Source organism: Nicotiana tabacum, chromosome 4 (genome assembly GCF_000715075.1).
Source record: "Nicotiana tabacum cultivar K326 chromosome 4, ASM71507v2, whole genome shotgun sequence".
Taxonomy (NCBI): Eukaryota; Viridiplantae; Streptophyta; class Magnoliopsida; order Solanales; family Solanaceae; genus Nicotiana; species Nicotiana tabacum.
This window is the reverse complement of record NC_134083.1, coordinates 9,510,503-9,532,564: the sequence shown is the minus strand read 5'-3', so window position 1 is coordinate 9,532,564 and position 22,062 is coordinate 9,510,503. Positions and strand designations below refer to the sequence as shown.

General features: G+C 40.2%; 1 protein-coding gene and 1 long non-coding RNA gene across 2 annotated transcripts; one reads left to right on the top strand and one right to left on the bottom strand.

The window, feature by feature from the left end:
* The first annotated feature begins 423 nt into the window (after positions 1-423).
* On the top strand, positions 424-3,878 carry LOC107763994 (uncharacterized). Its single transcript, XM_016582517.2, has 3 exons — positions 424-836; positions 1,838-1,963; positions 2,565-3,878. Exons 1-3 carry the CDS (start codon positions 639-641, stop codon positions 3,672-3,674), a joined length of 1,434 nt encoding a protein of 477 aa, XP_016438003.1. The 5' UTR covers positions 424-638; the 3' UTR covers positions 3,675-3,878.
* Positions 3,879-17,409: 13,531 nt separating this feature from the next.
* On the bottom strand, positions 17,410-20,794 carry LOC107763993 (uncharacterized). Its single transcript, XR_012708490.1, has 4 exons — positions 19,127-20,794; positions 18,925-19,032; positions 18,050-18,157; positions 17,410-17,919 (listed from the first exon to the last, which is right to left on the bottom strand). It is a non-coding gene; the product is annotated as an uncharacterized LOC107763993 (long non-coding RNA).
* Between the last annotated feature and the right edge of the window lie 1,268 nt (positions 20,795-22,062).

Genomic DNA, 22,062 nt, shown 5'->3' with positions numbered 1-22,062 from the left:
TATGATAAATGACTTTTACCAGTAGATAATAGTGTTATTTTTCTTACACAGACTCGTTTCTTATTCATAATCCGCAACGTTCCAGCTTGAAAATTACTTTTTCGAATTGTATTTTTACTTCTTGATAACCCGTACTTCTCTTTTGGTCAATTACGATCATTCTTGTTTTACTTTTGTTTTTCTTTTGCACATTTTCTTTATTCTAATTTCCCCCACTTTAATAGTTCATATGTCTGATCCGTAGGGAATTAAGACCTTTATTACAGATCCGTCGTTAAACTTAGTAATACTCCATGCAAATTCATAAGGAGCTTAAGATAGATCATTGATATAAACAAATTTCTGAATATTTCTAGAACATCATATTTTATCTTTTTCCATATCTCAAATTTTAAGTAATAAAGACCGCATTAATGACAAATTACTTTGAAATCTGCCTCATACAATTGTTGGAATAAAATTAAAAAGTACCGGCAATTAATAGCATTTGAACACGTGTAACAAAGACGATCCTTTCTGCCCAACGTATGTTTTGTAGAGCTCAGTCTGCTGTTTTGTGTCAGTGAAAGAGAGAAAAATTTGAACTTTGAGTAAAGCAAGAAATAAACAAGTGTAGTAGAACTAGAAACCAGAGAAAAATGGGGAAGAGAGGAAGACGAAGAAGAGATGAAGCTCAAGAAATTACAAGACCTGAACAAGGAGAGACTTATCGACAATATTCTCAACAGCAGCAAACAAGGGCTCCTCCTATTGGGAGTGAAAGAGTGAAAATGATGAAACTAGAAGCCAGACTAAACGCTGCTTCATCTCTTCAAGCTGCACTATCACCACCTCCGGTAAAACTCTTCAGCTCTACATTTTTTTGTGTTCATATCCTCTTTTTCTGGTTCAGAGAAAACAAAGGGTTTGTTCTCTAAACCCCTTAAGGACTTGGAGATTGTTTTTTTCCCCCTTGATTTGTTTGTTTTCTTTCTTCTCTTTGGTTTTTCTGTGGTAAGGTTGTATTGCATGTTACATTAACTGAAATGTCTATTAGCAAAAAATAAAAATCTAAAATGTGTTAACTTGTGTTAAGAGGTGTTGAAGAGGTTTTAGGATGTATGCTCTGTTTTAGAGGTAGAGGGTTTATTCATCTCAATCCTATTGCTAAAATTGCAAACGACTCCTTTTAGAAAAGATTCTGAACTGAAGTTCAAAAGGATTTTGGTGATTTTCGGCTAGTGGGTCATTACATAAATATTTGCATGAGATGCATTTAAATGGAGTAACCTGGTCCGTGAGGATTCATATAACCGACCCCAACTTGTTTGAGAATCAGACATAATTATTTGGGACTGAGGCATAGTTGTTGTTGTTGTTGTTGGGTCATTACATGAATGCTAAAATTAGCATGATTTCATAGGTTATATATTTGCTCTGCTGAGATATTTGAGAGGGCAAAATATAAAAAGAGGAACAGGAGAATGCAAACATGTTTGGCTTTATGTTCTTTCAATACAAAAAAATAGTATACTCCCTTAGGGATATGCTTTTTCCTGTAGGTATCTAACGGTGTTTTAAGATTTATCCTAAAAAAGCCATTTTCCATTGGCACGATCTGTTTGCTCCGAACTATTAGAATAAGCTACACATATATGTTTGGACTTTTGGAGCTACATTGCTTGCTGTTCATCACCACAATATTGTAGCACTTGGATTGCATGACATGTCGAATGGCTTCGCTAGTTCATGTCAATTTCATATATACCATAAAGCTGCTTATATGGTTTTCCTAAGCCCCCAACATAGACAAATAGACTTGTATTAACTAACTGCCTATTTCTTTTTGTTTTGACAGGGTTTTGCGCCATCAGATACTTCATCTCCCAATCCCAGGTATCAAACTCGCAATTATTTAAAGGCAGTCCTTAGCCAGTGTAAGTTTATGACTGCAACATCAAGGTCTGCAGTTCGACATGTTAAGGTATTCTATTGAAACTTTCTCAAACTCTTTTGATAAGTACGAGCGAACTTTCATCAATAGTAGCACCGAGAAGGTGCTAAATATTTACAACCAATAATTTACAGAATACTCTTCAACTAAGAGAGTCCATGAAATCCACACAAGAGTGCACACACCACTATCCAAGGACATACTGGACCAAATTTTCAAGTTCTGCAAACATCTAAATTTAAAGCAAAAAATAGCTGTGGCTTTGTCTTGAAAATTCTGTCCTTTTACCAAGCTCAATGGTGTGCAGTGCTGTTTTGTGTGAGTGATAGATTTGTGCTTCCTCATCTTTAACTTCTTTAAACTGCACACTGACTGTGTCACTCGTCGACTTCCCAGTCAAACATATTCCTTCTGAAATTATTGTAGCAGATAGAGAAATATAGTTCAGTGTCTGACATGCCAAAGTGGGAGTATATAACTTTGGGTGTGACTCTGTAGAATGAGGCTGTGATGAGTATTTATCTTTAATCTTTATATCTCTCAACATTTTTTCTGCGGTCCTTTCTGATAAAGTTATAGTATACTTCATTTAATAACGAAATCAGTCTAAACTTGGTTTGTTATTCTACAGGCGTCGTATTCTTCAATTGCTACTTGTGACTTTCCTGCTCACCCTATCACTGGAATCTCTCATGCAACAAATGAGAAGGTTGATGATTCCGTGCATGCAGAACTTAATCATCATTCTATTCTATCAAACCATGGCACCTTGGATGTGGAGAATCAGCAACCGGGGCAACACACCGAAAAAGCTCCTTTCCCTGAAGTTGTAGTTGAGAACAATGCAACACAAAGTAAGGCTGATGTGGTTTTAGATGCTAATGCAGAACTTAATCATCATTCTATTCTATCAAACCATGGCACCTTGGATGTGGAGAATCAGCAACCGGGGCAACACACTGAAACAGCTCCTTTCCCTGAAGTTGTAGCTGAGAACAATGCAAAACAAAGTAAGGGTGATATGGTGTTAAATGCTAATGCCACCGAACCAGAATCCAGAAGCAACCAGAGTGGTGCGCATCCAACAAAAACCATGAGCCTTAATCTTACAAGGATGGCTGCACTTATGAATGACTATTCTTCTGATGCTGATGAGGTTGGATCTCAACCTGCTCATCTGTCAGTCGTGGTTAACGGTTACAGAGTTAAGGAGGAAGCAGCACCTGTTCTCCAGAAGATCTTCCTCAAGTACGGAGACATTGCGAAGAATAGCTCTTTCTCTTCAGTGAATATTTCTTCATCGCTCCTGGAGTTATTTTGTGACATCTATAAGAAATTGGAGGAAACAGATTTCCGAAGCATAAACCCCAAGGAGCTCCAATCCATGCTTGATGAAGTTAGAGATCTCGAGTCTGCCAACATAGATGTAGGGTGGCTCAGTCGAAGGTTGAATGATATCTCTCAGGCCAAGCAACTTGTCAAGGACAGTCGCAAATTGAAGGAGGCAAAAACCAGGAACCTCGCAGTGATGGAGACAAGCAAGAAAGAGCTGGAGGAAATGAAGGAAGAGTGGGCCGCTTGTGTTGCAACATGCCATGTTTTGCAAGAAAGAATCCGCAAAAAAGAGGATGAGTTTGGCATTGCGCGTTGTGAAAACGAAATGATCATGCAGCAATTTGAAGATTCAAAGGCCAAGGTGAATGATTTCCTCAAAAAGTCCTTGGTCCATGACCTTCTTTGAGCAACCTGGTGTTTGTGATTTTTTGTCTTGGATAGGACCCTATGAATGGTCTTTTTGAGTACTTCTTAATCCCTTTGCTAGTACTAGGAGTTCTATTATCCTATACATACAATTGGGCCCCAACTGCATATGAGTTCTAGAAGATATCAGTACTCTCTTAGTAGCTGCATTGCAACTTAATTAAGGGAACAAAGGATGTTTACTTGAGTTATTTTCTCCTTATCCTTCTTTATTTCCTGCTAATTATCTCCTCGTGTCTACTCTTTTGCATATCCAGAGTATCCATTGCTCACAAGGTGCAGGAACATTCTTGCTTCTACTCTTTTTCTTTTTCAAATTTCTTTATGTGAAGTTTAAACTTAAGCTGGAGTTATAGTGCAGCCAGTTCAAGCAACCAAGCACTTATAACACACAGCATTTCATAATCAATTTAAGTCATTCTTGTTTTCTGAAATGCAAAGACCTTGGATTTCTCACTTCTGCTGCTGTGCCACCAGCCTTCTATCAGTTCAAACAATTGGCAGATTTTTTTGGCTGTTATGAGTTCATTCACATTGACGAATGGAGAACGAAGATTGGCCAAGGAGGTTTCACTGTCGATAGAAAAAACGACCATCACGATGTCCAGCTTGGACATCACAGTATATATTTCCCAACTTTGTAGGAACTAGCACGAGGTGTATAGCCGACCCCATCTTGTTTGGGACTGAACATCGGAACTGTCACTAGCAGTAAAGGCAAGAATGGTCTATTTTCGGTATAATTAATCCCCTTTGCTTGTGACTTTTGAATTATATGATTGTCGAATTAATGAATTTGATGTGAAACTAACTGATCACGATTAGCTTTAAGATTTTTGAATGACCATATGCTTGAGTGGTAAGTGAAACTGTCTTACAGGACCACATAATGTGTAAGCTATAGATATTAAGCGGTTTTAAAACCAAAAACCGAAAAATCGAAACCGAAAGCAAATCGAAAAATCAAATGCACAATCCTCTAGTCCAAGATACTTATTAAAACCCTTAAAACGCAGTGAAATAACTTTTTTACTATTTGTTAATTTATTGTCTCATTGGGTTTGCATATGAAAAGAAAGAGCTCATATTTGTATATTTCTTTTTGAAGAGAGATAATATTTATGCTTATACTATGATAATTTTTTTTAATACTATCAATCACTTAATAAAAATATGATAAATAACCTATAACAGTAAATAAAATTCTTTATATTATTATTGTGTATAAGGTAAACTCATTTCTTAATCACAATCCACTCATGCTTGAAAAATCACCTTTTTCGAATTTTATTTTTACTTTTTGATAAATTTGTACTTTTCTGTAGTCAATTCTGATAATTCTTGTTTTCCTTTTGCACATTTGTTTATTAAAATATACTTATTAGTACTGATTTAAACAAATACTACCGAATATCTCTAGGACATCATATTTTATCGGGAAAAAAAATCAGAAATAACCATATTTATAACTGGTAATTGAAAAATAGCCACAATTTCAAAAGTAATCGAAATTTAGCAACTTTTCATTTATAGATAAAATTTGAACAAAAACACTCTTAAAAATCCGAAAATATTCCAGTATAATATGCTGGAGTTCGAATTTTTTTTACATATGGGCTTCCAACATATAATATGCTGGAATTTTATAATGTGCTGGAGTTCCATCATAATATGCTGGAAGTTTATATGCAGGAGCTCCATAATCCCGCATATTATGCTGGAACTTTTCGTGTGCTGGAGTTCCAACATAATATGCTGGAAATTTATACGCATGAGCTTCATAATCCCGCATATTATGCTGGAACTTTCCGAGTTTCAGCAAAACAATGACTATTTTTTAATGACTTTGCAAACGCTAGTTATTTTTCAATTACAAACTAGCCCGTGCTATTTTTACTATTTTATCTTTTTCCATCTCTATAACATTTTAAAAGTTTATTAAAGATCACATTAGTAGCAAATGTTTCTGAAACCTGTCTTATACAATTGTGGGAATAAAAGTGCAGGCAATTAATAGTATTGAAACACTTGTAAGATAGAGGATTCTTGCTACATAACGTATCCTCTTTGCAGAGCACCAGTACTAGTGGTTTGCTGTTTTGTTTGAGTGAGAGAGTAACATAAAGAGAAAAAATGGGAAAGAGAAGGAGACCAAGAAAAGATGTAGCTCAAGAAAGGCGAAGAGACTGGAGAACACTCTTAATTAGAACCATTCTTCCCCCATGAGACAACATTTTACCTTGCAGTTACTAAGTTTTGTGTGAAGTTACCCTGCTAGAATATCACTGTGCTACTCGTGAACCTCCCAGTCAAACACATTCCTTTTGAAATTATTATAGAAGATAGAGAAATATAGTTCGTTGTCCGACATGCCAAAGCGGTAGTATATAACTTTGGATGTGTGACTCTACAGAATGAGGCTAGTTTTACATCACTTAACATTTTTTCTGCAGTCCTTTAAAATGGCTTTCGGTGTATACTTTTCATTTATTAACGAAATCAGTCTAAACTTTGTTTCTTATTCTACAGGCGTCATATCTTTCCAGTGCTACTCATGACTTTCCTGCTCATCTTACTACTGGTGACTCCGTGCGTGCAGAACTTAAACATCAGTCGATTCGGACAAACCATGATGGATTGGGTGCGGAAAATCAGGAAGAAACTCAAACAGCCCCTTCTTTCCCTGAAGTTATGGTTGAGACAAATGAAACACTAAGTAAGGCTGATGTGGTGTTAAATGCTAATGCCACAGAACCGGAAACCAGAAGTGAGCAAAGTGGTGCGCTTCCAACAAAATCCATGAGTCTTAACCTTACAAGGATAGCTGCACTAATGGATGACTATTCTTCTAATGCTGATGAGGTTGGATCAAGACCTGATCACCTATCAGTCACAGTTAACGGTTATAGAGTTAAGGAGGAAGCAGCACCTGTCCTCGAGAAGATCTTCCTTAAGCACAGAGATATTGCCAAGACTAGTGTGTACGAAAAAAACAGAGCTCGGTGTTCGATCGAGCTTGTGGAACGGAGGGCCAAGGTCGGTACGTCTGTAATTGGATAAAAATCGAAGTCCGAGGTTCGATCTGACATCCAACATGGTCAGCCGAGGGCGGAATATAATATTCAAGATCGGACCCAAAGCATCATCAAAACTAGCTAGCGAGATTATCAGATTTGCCCTCGAGTCTATCGAAGGCGTAACTGGTCCTGTTTCTGACGGTCTCGAACAAAGCTCTGCCAACTCATGCGACAGAGGTCCGTGATTCTTGCCATTAACCAATTATTGTGGCAGAAATCACAAAATTAGTCAAAAAGGGAACCAACAATCTTCAAAATCAAGGACTTATATTTTTTATAGTACAATAAAAATAATACCCTAGAGGGTAGGTCTCCCTCAATATATAAAGGGGAATTGACAATTCATTAAACACATTGTAACACATATAAAAAAAGCAATATACTGTTATCTCTAGCTTTGTCACAATTCATTTTACTCCGGCATTGATAATATTAGTTCTAGCTCAAGGGAGATTATTCTCACAAGGCTAGGATTGCTCAACTTGCGTGGTTTGCATTTATCTTTTATCTTTTATTCCCATAATTACTCTGATTTATTATTCTGTATCAAATTAGATCACATATCCTTAAAATCGCGTACAAATTCAATTATTATCCGATTTTGAGGGTAAATAGTTTGGCGTCCACCGTGGGGCTAAGGGTAATAGTGGTTATTTGATACAAATCTCTATAACACATACTACTTTACACTTGCTCTTTGAAGCGTCTTTGATTTCAGGACAAAAATGACAAACTCTCAATTAGCACCCCTACATATTGATAACGAATCCGGTCATCAAGGTGAGAATAACAACATGGTGCCCGGTAACGTTGGGCCACCCGCTGATCCTGTTGAAATTCGGACCATGGATCCGATTGATGTTAATTTGCATGTGGCCATCGAGGCGAACTTGCCTACCGACCCTGAAAATAACATCCGTGGTGGAGCCCGATCGGCAGCTCGGAACACGCAAAATATTGAAGAAGACGGAATCAACCTACGGATGATCTTCAAAATGCTACAAGCTAAACAGGTGGCGATAGCTCAGTTGCAGAGCTAAAGCCAGGCACCAAGTAGGGTTGAACCCGATCCGCCCCGAGAAGCCACCCACAGAACTGAAACGGTTGTAGTAAGGTCGAATGAACAAGAATCGGGAGCTAACCCCAAGATTATAAAGATGCTCGAGGAGCTGACAAAGTGGATAGAATTAGGGGGAAAAAAAATCGAAGCAAACGACAAAAAGGTAGAAACCTACAATTCCAGGGTAGATCAAATCTCAGGAGCACCTCCGATATTGAAAGGACTGGATTCCAGGATGTTCGTGCAAAAACTTTTTCCCCCAAGCGCGGCTCCGAAGTCGATCCCCAAGAAATTTCGTATGCCCGAAATACCTAAGTATAACGGGACGACCGATCCAAACGAGCACGTAACCTCTTATACATGTGCCATCAAAGGGAATGACTTGGAAGATGACGAGATCGAGTCTGTTCTACTAAAACAATTGGGGAGACCCTATCAAAGGGAGCCATGATATGGTATCACAACTTACCTCCTAATTCTATTGACTCATTTGCTATGCTTGCAGACTATTTTGTAAAAGCACATGCCGGTGCCATCAAGGTCGAAACCAGGAAATCGGACCTTTTCAACGTCAAACAGAAGGACAACGAGATGCTCAGGGAATTCGTGTCTCGTTTTCAAATGGAACGAATGGATTTGCCACCAGTCGCTGATGATTGGGCCGTTCAAGCTTTCACTCAGGGACTCAATATTCGAAGCTCAGTGGCTTCACAACAATTGAAGCAGAAATTGATAGAGTACCTTGCCGTTACCTGGGCTGATGTACACAATCGGTATCAATAGAAAATCAGGGTTGAAGATGATCAACTCGGGGCCCCTTCGGAGTCTGTTTATCCTGCCAGAACCCTCGACAGAGTCAAAAGAGACATCGATCGTGAACCAGAATCGAACAGGGATTAGTATCGGCCATATAATGGAGATCGGAGGAGTAGTGGGTCCGGGCGGAACCCCATAAGAAACAAAAGGAGAAATGAACAAGGTTAAAGCAACCGGGGGCTCATGACCAAAAACAGCTTCGACAGGTCCATCGGGCCTAAAGAAGCACCGAGGCTATCGGAATACAACTTTAATATCGATGATGCCGCCATCGTATCAGCTATAGGGTGCATTAAGGAGGCAAAATGGCCTCGACCTCTACAATCCGATCCAGCTCAAAGGGATCCCAACCAGATGTGCAAATAAGGGTGGCATGTGGGCCGGTTAGGACCGGTCCCGACCAGGATTACATGCCCAAATGGGCGGTGGGCCTAAACGGTCCTAACCGGATAGGACCGGGACCGTGGGGAGGTGGGCTGGGTAGTAGGCCGGTCCAATAGGCGAGGCCCGCGAGATCGGGACCGGGACTGGTTGGGAAGTGGGCCGGTTCAAGCGGTCCTAAACGGGCCTATCCGGGCCCAACGACTAATTTTTTTTTTAAAAATCTGCCACATTATAGCCGTTATGACATTTAAAATATGGCCGTTTTACCTGCCAAAATAGCCGTTGGCTATTTATAAAATAGCCATTTAACCCTCTCCCCAACTTTATTATATTCGATTTATATACTATATATACATCTTAAGATATATATATATATATATATATATATATATATATATATATATATATATAGAGAGAGAGAGAGAGAGAGAGAGAGAGAGAGAGAGAGAGAGAGAGAGAGAGAGAGAGAGAGATATATATATATATCTATCTTATAGCTTATATATCTTAAGATGTATATATAGTAAATCAAATATAGCTTATATATCTTAAGATGTATATATAGTAAATCAAATATAGCTTATATATCTTAAGATGTATATATAGTATAGTATAGTATATACTATACTATACTATACTATATATACATCTTTATATACTATATATACATCTTAATATATATATCTTAAGATGTATATATAGTATATCTTAAGATGTATACTATCAAATATGGCTTATATATATATATATATATATATCGAATATAGCTTATATATCTTAAGATGTATATATAGTATATATATATATATATATATATATATATATATATATATATATATATATATATATATATATATAGAGCTTATATATCTTAAGATGTATATATAGTATAGTATATACTATACTATACTAAGAAAGATATTGTCATATTTTTTAATGCTATAATAAAATTATAACGTATTGCTTTGAATATCTCTTTACAATATTTTTATCTTTAAATTTGAATTAAAAAATTTAGGTCACAATTCTATAATATAATTTACAAGGAATTGCCTTAGATATTTTTATTACCCTTATCTTTCTCTAACTTCTATAAAAATTAAAAAAAAAATAAAAAGTATCCGTTGGGCCCATTTAGGCCCACTTAACCCGGAACCGTTAGTTCGTGGTCCCGGTCCCGGACCGGTTCCAACAAGAAGCCCGCAAAGCTCGGGACCACTTAGGACCGGCCCACTTAGGACCGGGCCCGCGAAGCCCACTTAGGACCGGGCCCAGCCCACATGCCACCCTTATGTGCAAATATCATGGAACTCACAGTCATAGAACGGAAGATTGTTGACAACTGAGAGAAGAAGTAGCCGACTATTCAACAATGGACACCTTCGAGAATTCTTGAGCGACGGGGCCAAGGATCATTTCATGAACAGGGATTCTAACAGACAGAGAGAATAAGAAGATACCGAACCTCAACATGTCATTAATATGATCATCGGTGGAGTCGATATCCCACAAGAGCCGATGTTGAAACGGACCAGAGTGTCCATCACTAGAGAGAAACGAACTCGAGACTACATACCGGAAGGAATCTTGTCTTTCAGCGACGAGGATGCGAAATGGATCATACAACCTCACAATGATGCACTGGTAATATCTATACTCATGAGGAAAACTAGAATTAAACGTGTGTTAATTGATCCAGGTAGCTCGGCCAACATAATTCGGTCGAGGGTCGTAGAACAGCTCGGTCTACAAGACAAAATCGTGCCTGCAATCCGAATCCTAAACGGGTTCAACATGGCATGTGAAACCACCAAGGGAGAAATAACATTACCGGTAAATACCACCGGAACCATACGAGAGACCAAGTTTTATGTGATAGAAGGAGACATGAGGTACAACGCCCTTCTCGGAAGGCCATGGATCCACAACATGAGGGCAGTGCGCTCAACTCTTCATCAAGTGTTAAAATTTCCAACTCCGGGAGGGATTAAGACAGTCTACGGGGAACAATCAGCCGCAAAAGAGATGTTTGCAGTCGAAGAAGTGGTTCCGATATCAACATCCACAAAATCAAAGGAACCAAATTTGGGTGCAAACCAAGAGGCCAAATATCAGTCACCGATACCGGCCACGACCTAATCGGGTAGACATGGGACTTATGAAGACGATGATTACGGGGTTCCTCGGTCTTTTATAATCCCCGATGACTCCGACGCAACCAAATCGACGGTCGAAGAGCTGGAACAAGTAATATTGGTCGAGCATCTACCTGATCGGAAGGTATATCTAGGCACGGGGTTAACTCCCGAGCTCAGGAAAAAAACTTATTCAATATCTTGTAGCTAATATAGATTGTTTCGCTTGGTCCCATCTTGATATGACAGGGATCCTACCAGAGATAACCACTCACAAACTAAGCCTGGACCCGAAAATCAATCTGGTCAAGCAAAAGAGGAGGCCCCAGTCCGAGGTCAAACATGCTTTCATCAAGGACGGGGTATCTAAACTCCTTAAAATAGGGTCCATTCGGGAGGTTAAATACCCGGATTGGTTAGCAAACGTAGTGGTAGTCCCTAAAAAGAGAATAAACTAAGAATGTGTATAGATTACAAAGATTTGAATAAAGCATGCCCCAAAGACTCTTTTCCTTTGCCCAACATCGACAGTATGATCGATGCCACGGCCGGCCACGAGATCCTCAGTTTTCTCGATGCCTATTCCGAGTACAACCAAATACGGATGGACCCGGGTGATCAGAAAAAAACCTCCTTCATCACTAAATACGACACATACTGTTATAATGTAATGCCGTTTGGATTAAAAAATACCGGTGCCACATACCAATGCCTAGTAAATCGGATGTTCGAAGAACAAATAAGAAAATCGAGGTAAGTTTATATTGACGAGATGTTGGTTAAGTCCCTGCGAGCAGAGGACCATTTAAAACATTTACAGGAAACCTTCAGCATATTGAAGAAGTACAATATGAAGCTGAACCCGGAAAAATGTGCGTTCGGAGTTGGATCGGGTAAATTCCTCGGGTTCATGGTATCCAACTGAGAAATCGAGATCAACCCCGACAAGATCAAAGCCGTAGAAGATATCAGGGTCGTGGACAATGTAAAGGCCGTGCAAAGGCTAACCGGGCGCATAGCCGCTCTGGGGAGATTTATTTTGAGGTCGTCTGACAAGAGCCACCGATTCTTCACACTGTTGAAAAAGAAGAATAACTTCTCATGGACTCCGGAATGTCAACGAGCTCTGGAGGAGCTCAAAAGATATTTATCGAGCCCACCGCTGCTTCACACACCAAAGATAGACGAACAACGGTACTTGTACTTAGTGGTCTCGGAGATAGCGGTAAGTGGAGTCTTGATTCGGGAAGAGCAAGGTACGCAATTCCCAATTTATTATGTTAGCAGGACCTTGGGTGAGGCCGAAACTAGGTACCCTCACCTCGGAAAACTGGCGCTCGCTTTGTTAAGTGCCTCTAGGAAGCTAAAATCATACCTCCAATGTCACCCTATATGTGTCGTAACTACTTATCCGTTAAGGAACGTTATGCATAAACCCGAACTCTCGGGTCGGTTGGCCAAATGGGCCATTGAAATAAGTAGGTACGATATTGAGTACCGACCTCGGACCGCCATTAAGTCCCAAATTTTGGCAGATTTCGTGGCCGACTTCACGCCGACCTTAATACCCGAGGTCAAAAGAGAGTTATTGATTAACTCGAGGACTTCCTCGGGAATCTGGAGCCTCTTTACGGACGGTGCCTCAAACGCAAAAGGGTCCGGACTTGGTATCGTACTAAAGCCGCTAACAAGAAATATAATTAGACAATCTATTAAGACTGTGAAATTGACTAACAACGAGGCCGAATATGAGGCCATGATTGTAGGCCTTGAATTAGCCAAAAACTTGGGGGCAGAAGTAATCGAAGCTAAGTGCGACTCGCTCCTTGTGGTAAACCAAGTTAATGGAACGTTCGAGGTCAGGGAAGAATGAATGTAGAGATACTTGGATAAGTTACAAGTGACATTACATCGGTTCAAAGAATAGACTTTGCAACATGTGCCTTGGGATCAAAACAGCGAGGCGGATGCCCTCACTAATTTGGGATCGTCGATCGAAGACAACGAGATCAACTTGGGAGAAGTCGTACAACTTATGAGATCGGTAGTGGAAGAAGGCCACGCCGAGATCAACTCAACGAGCCTGACTTGGGATTGGAGGAATAAGTACGTGGAATATCTCAGGACCGAAAAACTGCCCCCGAACATAAAAGAATCGAGAACCCTACGTACGAAGGCAACCCGATTTAGCCTGTCCGAAGACGGAACCCTGTTCAGAAGAACGTTCGATGGCCTAGTTGCAATATGTCTAGGGCCAGGGGATACTGAGTACGTTCTGAGGGAAATCCACGAAGGTTCTTATGGAAATCATTCAGATGCCGAATCACTGGTTCGAAAAATAATCAGAGTCGTTTACTACTGGATCAACATGGAAAAAATGCAAATAAGTTTGTTCAAAAATGTGATAAATGCCAAAGGTACGCTCCGATGATTCATCAATCTGGGGAGATGCTGCATTCGGTCTTGTCACCATGGCCTTTCATGAAATGGGGGATGGACATCGTCGGCTCCCTCCCACGGGCACCCGATAAGGCTCAATTTATTTTATTTATGACTGACTATTTCTCTAAATGGGTGGAAGCACAGGCATATGAGAAAGTTAGGGAAAAAAAAGTCATCGACTTTATCTGGGACCACATCATATGTCGGTTCGGAATACCGGCCGAGATCATGTGCGACAACAGAAATAATTTATTGGCAGCAAAGTAAGTAAGTTTCTCGAAGACCATAAGATCAAAAGGATCTTATCCACTCCCTATCACCCTAATGGGAATGGACAAGCTGAATCTACCAACAAAACCATACTCCAAAGCCTTAAAAAGAGGTTAGCCGACGCAAAAGGAAAATGGAAGAAAATGCTACCTGAGGTCCTATGGGCATACCGTACGACCTCAAAGTCCAGTACCGGGGCCACCCCATTTTCTTTGGTTATGGCACTGAAGCTTTAATATGAGTCGAGGTTGGAGAACCAAGCATCAGAATCCGATATGCAACGAAGGAATCAAATGACGAAGCTATGAGTGCGAGCCTGGAGCTATTAGATGAAAGGTGCGAAACCGCCCTTATCCAACTGGCCGCCCAAAAATAGCGGATCGAAAGGTATTACAATCGAAGGGCCAACCTTCGACACTTTATTACCGTGGACTTGGTACTAAGAAAGGTCACACTAAGCACCCGAAATCCGAACGAAGGGAAATTGGGGCTGAATTGGGAAGGACCGTACCGAGTTATCGAGATCACCGAGAAAGTATCCTACAAGCTCGGAACAATGAACGACGAGCAACTACCAAACAACTAGAATATAACTCACTTAAAGTGATATTACTGTTAAGGTACGGTCCTGTTCTTTCTTTTATCTACATTTTAAACTAACACTTACAAGTAACCAACAAAGGGTGATTCGAGACCCTAGGTCTGAAAGCACGTGTTTCACTCTTTTTCTCTTGAACCAGCTTTATCCCAAATGGGTTTTCCGGTAAGGTTTTTAACGAGGCAACAAGTAAATCGTGCTAACTTAGAATCGAAGGCCAACCGGTGACAATGATCACAACAGCATTCGAGGCCTCTCTTCGATCAACCTCGAACACTGGGGGGAAATATCCTCGGATATCGAATTTAACTAGGCATATCGACTTCGTGATTGAAGGGCCTCGATCAATAAGATTTTTTGTAAGGGCCAAACGATCAAATGAACCGTGCCCGATCAAATCACTCGAGCCCTGGCACTAAACATGTATATATGTACAACTATTATGCACAAGAATAAAAAAAGAAGACTCTTCTTTGCATATAAACATCTTGTCCTCAAAAAAGTTTCTTGCATTACTCAAGGAATTTCCTACACCTGATCCCCTAAAGATATCGAGCCCAAGGGCCACCTTAATCTCAGTTCGATCATTCACTTCATTCGGGGACTGTAGGCATCGCCTAAATTAAAAGGCCAAGGCCATTCCCGGGTCAACGAAACCCGAGGGCACAAAAGCTTATTTGGCATTGCCCGAATTAAAAAGCTTAGGCTATTCCCGAGTCAACGAAACCCGAGGGTACAAAAGCTCATTTGGTATTGCCCGAACTAAATAGGCTATGGTCATATTATCACGACTTGGATACGTTCAAAACTCGTAACAAAAATAAGGCCTTCAAAAAATGGTTTTAAAGGCTATCCTCGACAAGTTATAAACCTAAATTATTTTGGGGAAAAGTTTTCGGTAACACCGAATCCCTATAATGCCTTCGAACATAAGGCAAGGTTTGTTCGAACCTTCGAACATAACCTAATCATTTCATGCTAAGGCATTTCGACCTTTGCGAATACAAATAAAAAAGCAAAAGAAAGATTCAAAATCTATGAAAAGGAAAAGCCTTATATATATATATATATATATATCAAAATTTCTTTACAAGGGCTGAATAGCCCCGATATATATTTTTTACTAAAGGCTGAATGGCCTCAACAAAAAAATAGCACAAAAAGCAAAAAGATCCTAAATGGCCTAATCTTCATAGGGGGCTACATATGGCCTACGGGATCATCGCCACCATCGGACCCACCTGACTCTTCAAACCCCTCAGAATCTTCCTCGGGATAAGCCAGCTTCCGGGCCTTGGCTTCGTATATCTTGGCATTCTCAATTTCAGCCAATATGTCAAAATTCTGAGAATGGACTCCCTCAAGGGCCTCCCTTTGGGATTGCCACCTCGCATGCTTCACCATGTTTCTCGCTTGTTCCAAAATGGCCTCGACATCGGCCTTGAACTGGGTCACTTTATCATCGGCCTCGTTCTTGGTCACGACGACCTCTAACTTGGCCGCCTCAAGCTCCTTGGCCAGGTTCTCTTGACCAGAAACAACCGAGTTCAACTAAGATTGAAGTCCTTCGATCGTATTAGCCTGCACTGAATATTTCTCCTTTATAGCCCGAAGCTGAACCTCAGCCGAAGCCAACTGCGTCCGGGCAGTCTCTTTTCCTGAGGCCAGGCGGTCCATATTTTTCTTCCATTTTTCGGCCTCAGCCTTTACCATGGGTTCGGGTCGTTAGCCAATGTATCTGAATCATCATCACTAAGTTCGAATATTCGTCTTACCTGCTCGACCAAATCGGCATGCTCCTTCCGAGCTTCTTCTAACTCGGCCTTGAGCTTCTCACTAAGAAGCTTGTAAGCATCCTTCTTCTTAGCAAGCTCCCGAGTCCCGGCCTCGTGACGCTTGAACTCCTCCCAATATCAGAGAAAGGCCTCGTGATGAAGCACCGAGGCCTGCAAACACAAAGGAAAATGTTATGATTAGGATTAACACGCGGAGCTGGGAACTGATTCACTAATTTTGGGCTTGAAGAAGACCCGCCAGCTCCCGAGGACGGTATCTTCTTTGGTACGAGTAAGTCGCTGTCATGACCCAAACCGATGGGCCGCGACAGGCACTTGGTACCTTACTCATCCGAGTACCAACGTAACGTATCTTTCGTATCATACTATCATAGGTAAATAGGCCGAAGAGGCTGTCGTGAGATAAGAAGAATAAAACATGTAATACCAACTTATACATAAGACTACGGACCTATAAGACCAAAATAATCACTCGTACACTGGACATAAGCGGACAAGGCCATACAATCTTTTACGTACATGACATATGTCTACAACCCTCTAAGAGTAGATAAATACCATAAAGGTCAGGACAGGACCCCGCCATACTAAACAATATATGTCCTAATTATACTGACCACTAAAAAAAAATAACGTGTAGCGACGGACGTATTCCGTCGCTAAACATCTTATTTCCGTCGCTAAACCAGCTTAGCGACGATTTAGCGACAGATTCAAGTTGGTCTCTAAAATGCTCGCAACTAAGCGCATAGCGACAAAAAATACAAAACCGTCGCAAATCTAGCGACGGATTAGCGAGGCAATATATCCGTAGCGAAGTTTAGCGACCCAAAAAACCATTGCTATTTTGCTTCGTTTCGTCGCTACAATTCATAATAAACTTTGTCGTTTGTTCTTATTAGCAACGAAAGAATCCGTCGCTAGTTCTTCCTGCTTTTAGCGATAAAAATCTTTTGTCGCCAATCTGTCACAAGATTAGTTTTATGCGTTAATTTTATCTACGAAAAATATTTGTCGCTAATTTTTTAATTATTTATTTATTTATTTATTATTTTAAATGTACCCTGTTCAAGCATATTATAAAAATGCTATTAAATATATTTAATTAAAAGTGACTAATATTAATATAAATTAACATTCAACAAAGTCCAAAATATATAACATAATGATTATAACTGTATCTTTAAGTACAAAACATCCACAAGTACCAACAATAAAGTCTAAACAAAATAGGCTAAATGATCATCACAAATGCATGAACCTCATCAATGTTAGCAACATTAGAAGAGGTAGGCAATGTAGGTGCCACATCTGATAGATGGTTGGTAAGATCAATTTTGGCGAGGGTAAAGAAACTAATTCGCGTACCCGCTCAACAATTACAGGAACTATATGATCTGCCAGTACAGGAATTAATCGTGTCACTAACTCATCCAGATTTTCTATCGGTGTTGATTGAGCATTTGAACGTGATGCTGAGGATATTGCATCATATCCAAAAGAGTCACGAAGATTCGGCCCGTAGTACCATTTTGCTTGAGATCCAAGATCATATACTCTTCTTTTCTTTTCTCCTCCCGCGTCTTGATAATATGCTTTACACTGATCAATATCAGATTGACTCTATGTTTGCTGTTGTAATATTTCCTGATATTTTTTCAGTAGAAGAGTTAATAATTAGTAAATTGAAACATTAAAAAATATTGAGTATTCAATTTACAAAATAAAAAAAGATATGAAAGTAAAGTCAATAAAACTATTTAAAAAGTTTACTTACATGTACGATTTAGGATTTCTCACCAACAAAAGATTTTCCGTCATTACCATGTGTATGGACGGGCAAATGTATCTCACTTGGTGTTGGATCTCGACCCTTTTTAAGGGCCTATACAACATATATTCAATTCAAAAGATTGGCAAAAAGACGTTTGTATAAAAATGAGATTGAAAAATAACATAAAGAAAAGGAAGCAACTTAAGTAGAAAAATGCGGATAAAAGTCAGAAGCTTCTATAAGTTTTTGGATAGGCTAGTTGAAAATGCTAACTTCATTTGTCTACTTGTTTATCTGAATATAACATTGCCTCTCCCTACAAATGTTCCAGGAACCAAAGCGAGTTTTATCTTTATATCTAAACAGGAAGCAACTAGGCTTCCAACCTCCAGTGACACACATCATTTCCATTTAAAAAGAAAACAAGTACAAATGGAGCATATTCTAGATGATAATTTGAACTTTTGAAGCATCTCCAAGTATAAACTTCAAGTTAAGAATATGAATGCAGTAGGTGTTGTGACATTATTCACTGTCCAGCACCTAAATTTTGAGACTTTTCCATGCCTTCACAAAAACAATCGCATAAAGAGTTAATGTATTTTCGTCTCAATACAGAAGAAAAGGTTGAAAACTGATACAACCTCACACCATATGGATTGGCAACCTTATCATACTTAATATATGTGGGAATAAGCCACTTCTTCAATCAAGCCTTGAAGGGTTTCCGCATTGTTAGCCCATTAAGATGTGCAAATATCCATACAATGTCAATCACATTGCTTAATATCCAACATATTGCATCTTTTCTTTACCTGAATGACATTAACATGGGATTAAGAAGGAAAAAAGGAATACACTTTGATTATAAGTCATACCAAGAAATGTGGAAAGGCTCATTCAAGTAGTTGTAGACACTGATAATCAAATTGTCATTTGTAACAGTCAATCTGTGGCCCTGAAAACTGCCCATTAATCAAGATTCCCTGCCACCAACATTGTCAAAAATAGAGTGTTAAAATCACCTCAATAAGAACCCATGAAATTTCAACAAACATACATTTAAAGAATGAGATTTACCTGTTGTTTGACACCCAAAGGGTAAATGTCTCCATAAGTGATTTTCCAAGTGTAATATCGATAAGGATTGTCACAATATACACTTTGTAGAGTAACTAACACAAGAATAGTGAGAATGGCAGAATGGAGAATGGCAGAGTAACTCGATCAGCAACAAACTTTAAAAAAACAGCAGTAGCTATATTCATTCTTGCAAAAACTATAGAAGCAGGGATATCCTTCAATCTCTCATCATCTCCAATTGGCTTTTTCTTTATCTGCTCCACACCTACACCCCCTAATTTTCGCCCAGCCTTACCTAGACCTTGAGCATTGTTCATAATCCTCTGCACTTCTTTATGTGCATGATTCGCATGAGGCACGTTTAACACATGAGCATCTGCAGATGTGACATAAGTATTTCCATCTGAATCGACTTGATCTCCGGCTGCGTTTTCACCTTTTGTCATACCTCTTCTTTCGTTCAGCAGCTGCCTCAAATCACCCTTGTATTTATCATCAACACCTTCATCAACTTGATCATTCTCATTATTTTTGGCGACGAGCTGTCGACATGAACTCTCATCGTGGCCTTGGTGCTTACAATGAGAACAATATAACGGCAAATTATCATACACCACCTCCTGCAGTACATCAATAATTTTTCCCGTTTTTTTGTCGACACTTTGAATTTTAATTTTGTTCGAAGCTTAACCAACAAGTCCACAATCACCCTAACTCTAGCTGTACTTGGTCTCGACCTCACCTGCGTCGCCTTATCCACTGCATTTGGCCTCCCAACAGCAGCAACTATGGACAGTAAGGAACGACGAGCAAACAAATCTGGAGATAGGCTTGGTAAGGAAATCCAAACGGCAGCCATTGAAGTTTCCTCGTTAGGATTGAAACCAATAGTACATGGAAAAATTCTAACTTGGTGTTCCTTGCCATTGTATGAGAAATAATTCACACTACGTACTAGTACAATGACAAAATCTTCATATTGATCGAGACGCAAAAGAAGTTGTCTTTGTGCAAGTAGACCGAGTAAGCTGTTACCTTTCACGCCAAAAATCTTTGGCAGCAACGTTCTCAAGAATTCCAGATTTAGTGCGCCATTAGACAGCTTGATAACAATAGCTTGATGTAGCCCTTCTTCCTTAGCAAATTCTTCCCTTACTTCCATTGTAAACTGCAGAGTTGGGATGCCATGAACAACTTCAGTTTTCTTGAGAATTGTCTTCGTTAAATTTGTTGCGTCTTGTGTTTATTCAATCACTGCCAAACCAGAATCATTTGCTACAGTGAACGCGATGCCATTTTTGAGATTTGGAGCAGCTCGTTTTGAATCTCGGACTGAATTTTGTCGGAGAGATAGATTTTGATGTGGAGAACAAACCCCATGGCTTCGAATTGCAAATTCTGAACAAGAATGGTGCTGGAAAATTCCAACAGTAATCGCGTCACCAAAGAGGAGATCTGAAGCATCTGTGTTTGAAATTAATGGAGCACCCAACTGGGGTTTGTTAGCCTTTGGATTGGGGTTATTTTGGGACTGGTCCGGTGGCTTTTCACCACCGGACGACGGCACAGTGGCCATTACTGTGCTGTCCGGTTACTGTTCATCTCAATCGCAGGGAGAGGAGACTTGTGAGATTTGAGAGGCATCGACCTCTACCATTTAGCGGTGCTGAGTGAGAGGATGCTCAGGGTTTTCTGGATAAGTGTCAACGGATGCTTCGGACAGCGAGTATTCTAGAGACCAGTGGGGTCGCATTCACTACTTTTTAGTTTTCTGGGGCTGCCTTCAGATGGTGGGAGGCTTACGAGAGGTGTAGGCCGGTCGGTACAACACCCCTTACCTGACAATAGTTCTCCGATCTATTCCTGGAGAAGTTCGTGCCTCAGTCCCACAGAGAGGAGCTGCGCAGGCAGTTCGAGCAGCTTCGATAGGGTGATATGTCCGTGACACAGTATTAGATGAGATTTTTAGAATTGGCCCGTCACGCTATCTGGTTGATTCTCATAGACAGGGAAAGGATCAGGAGGTTCATAGATGGCCTCACTTTTCAGCTGCAATTACTCATGACTAGAGAGAGAGTGTTTGGTGCTACTTTCGACGAGGTTGTCGACATTGCTCGTCAGATTGAGATGGTTCGCAGCCAGGAGCGGGTTGAGAGGGAGGCTAAGAGGCCTCGTGGTTCAGGTGATTTCAGCGGTGTTCTTTCAGCGAGTCAGTTTTACCGCGGTAGGGGTCATTTTTACAGACACGCTCAGATGGGTCGTCCAGCTCATTGTGGTGCATCAGCTAGTCACAGTTCTTACAATGCTCACACATGCCAGTCTTCATTCAGTGCATTACCAGTGCATAGTTCTCATCATGCCTCGTTCGCTCAGGCTTCTACAGGTAATTCTTCGGGTTGTCCGAAGCAACAGTTCCGTCAGAGGAGAGGTTGTTTCGAGTGCGGAGAATTGGGTCATTTCAAGAGAGATTGTCCTAGGCTATTGAGTAGGGCTCTGCAGTAGAGTTCTCGACCAACGACACCAGCACCAACAGTTACACCACCCACCCACCCAGCTCGGGGTGGGGGTCAGGCAGCTAGGGGTCGCCCAAGAGTGGGAGGCCGGTCAGGTAGCGGTCAGGCCCGATTCTATGCTTTTCTTGCCAGGATAGATGTTGTTGCCTCAGATGTAGTGATCACAGGTATTGTTTCAGTGTTCCACAGGGAGGCTTCTATATTATTTGACCCTGGTTCCACTTATTCATATGTATTATCATATTTTGCTCATTATCCGGATATGCCCTGTGAGTCCTTGGTTTCACTTGGTTTATGTATCTACACCGGTGGGCGATATTATTACTATGGACCGTGTGTATCAGTTGTGTGTGGTAACTATTGGGGAACTGGAGACTATAGTTAATCTCTTATTACTCGGTATGATTGATTTTGATGTAA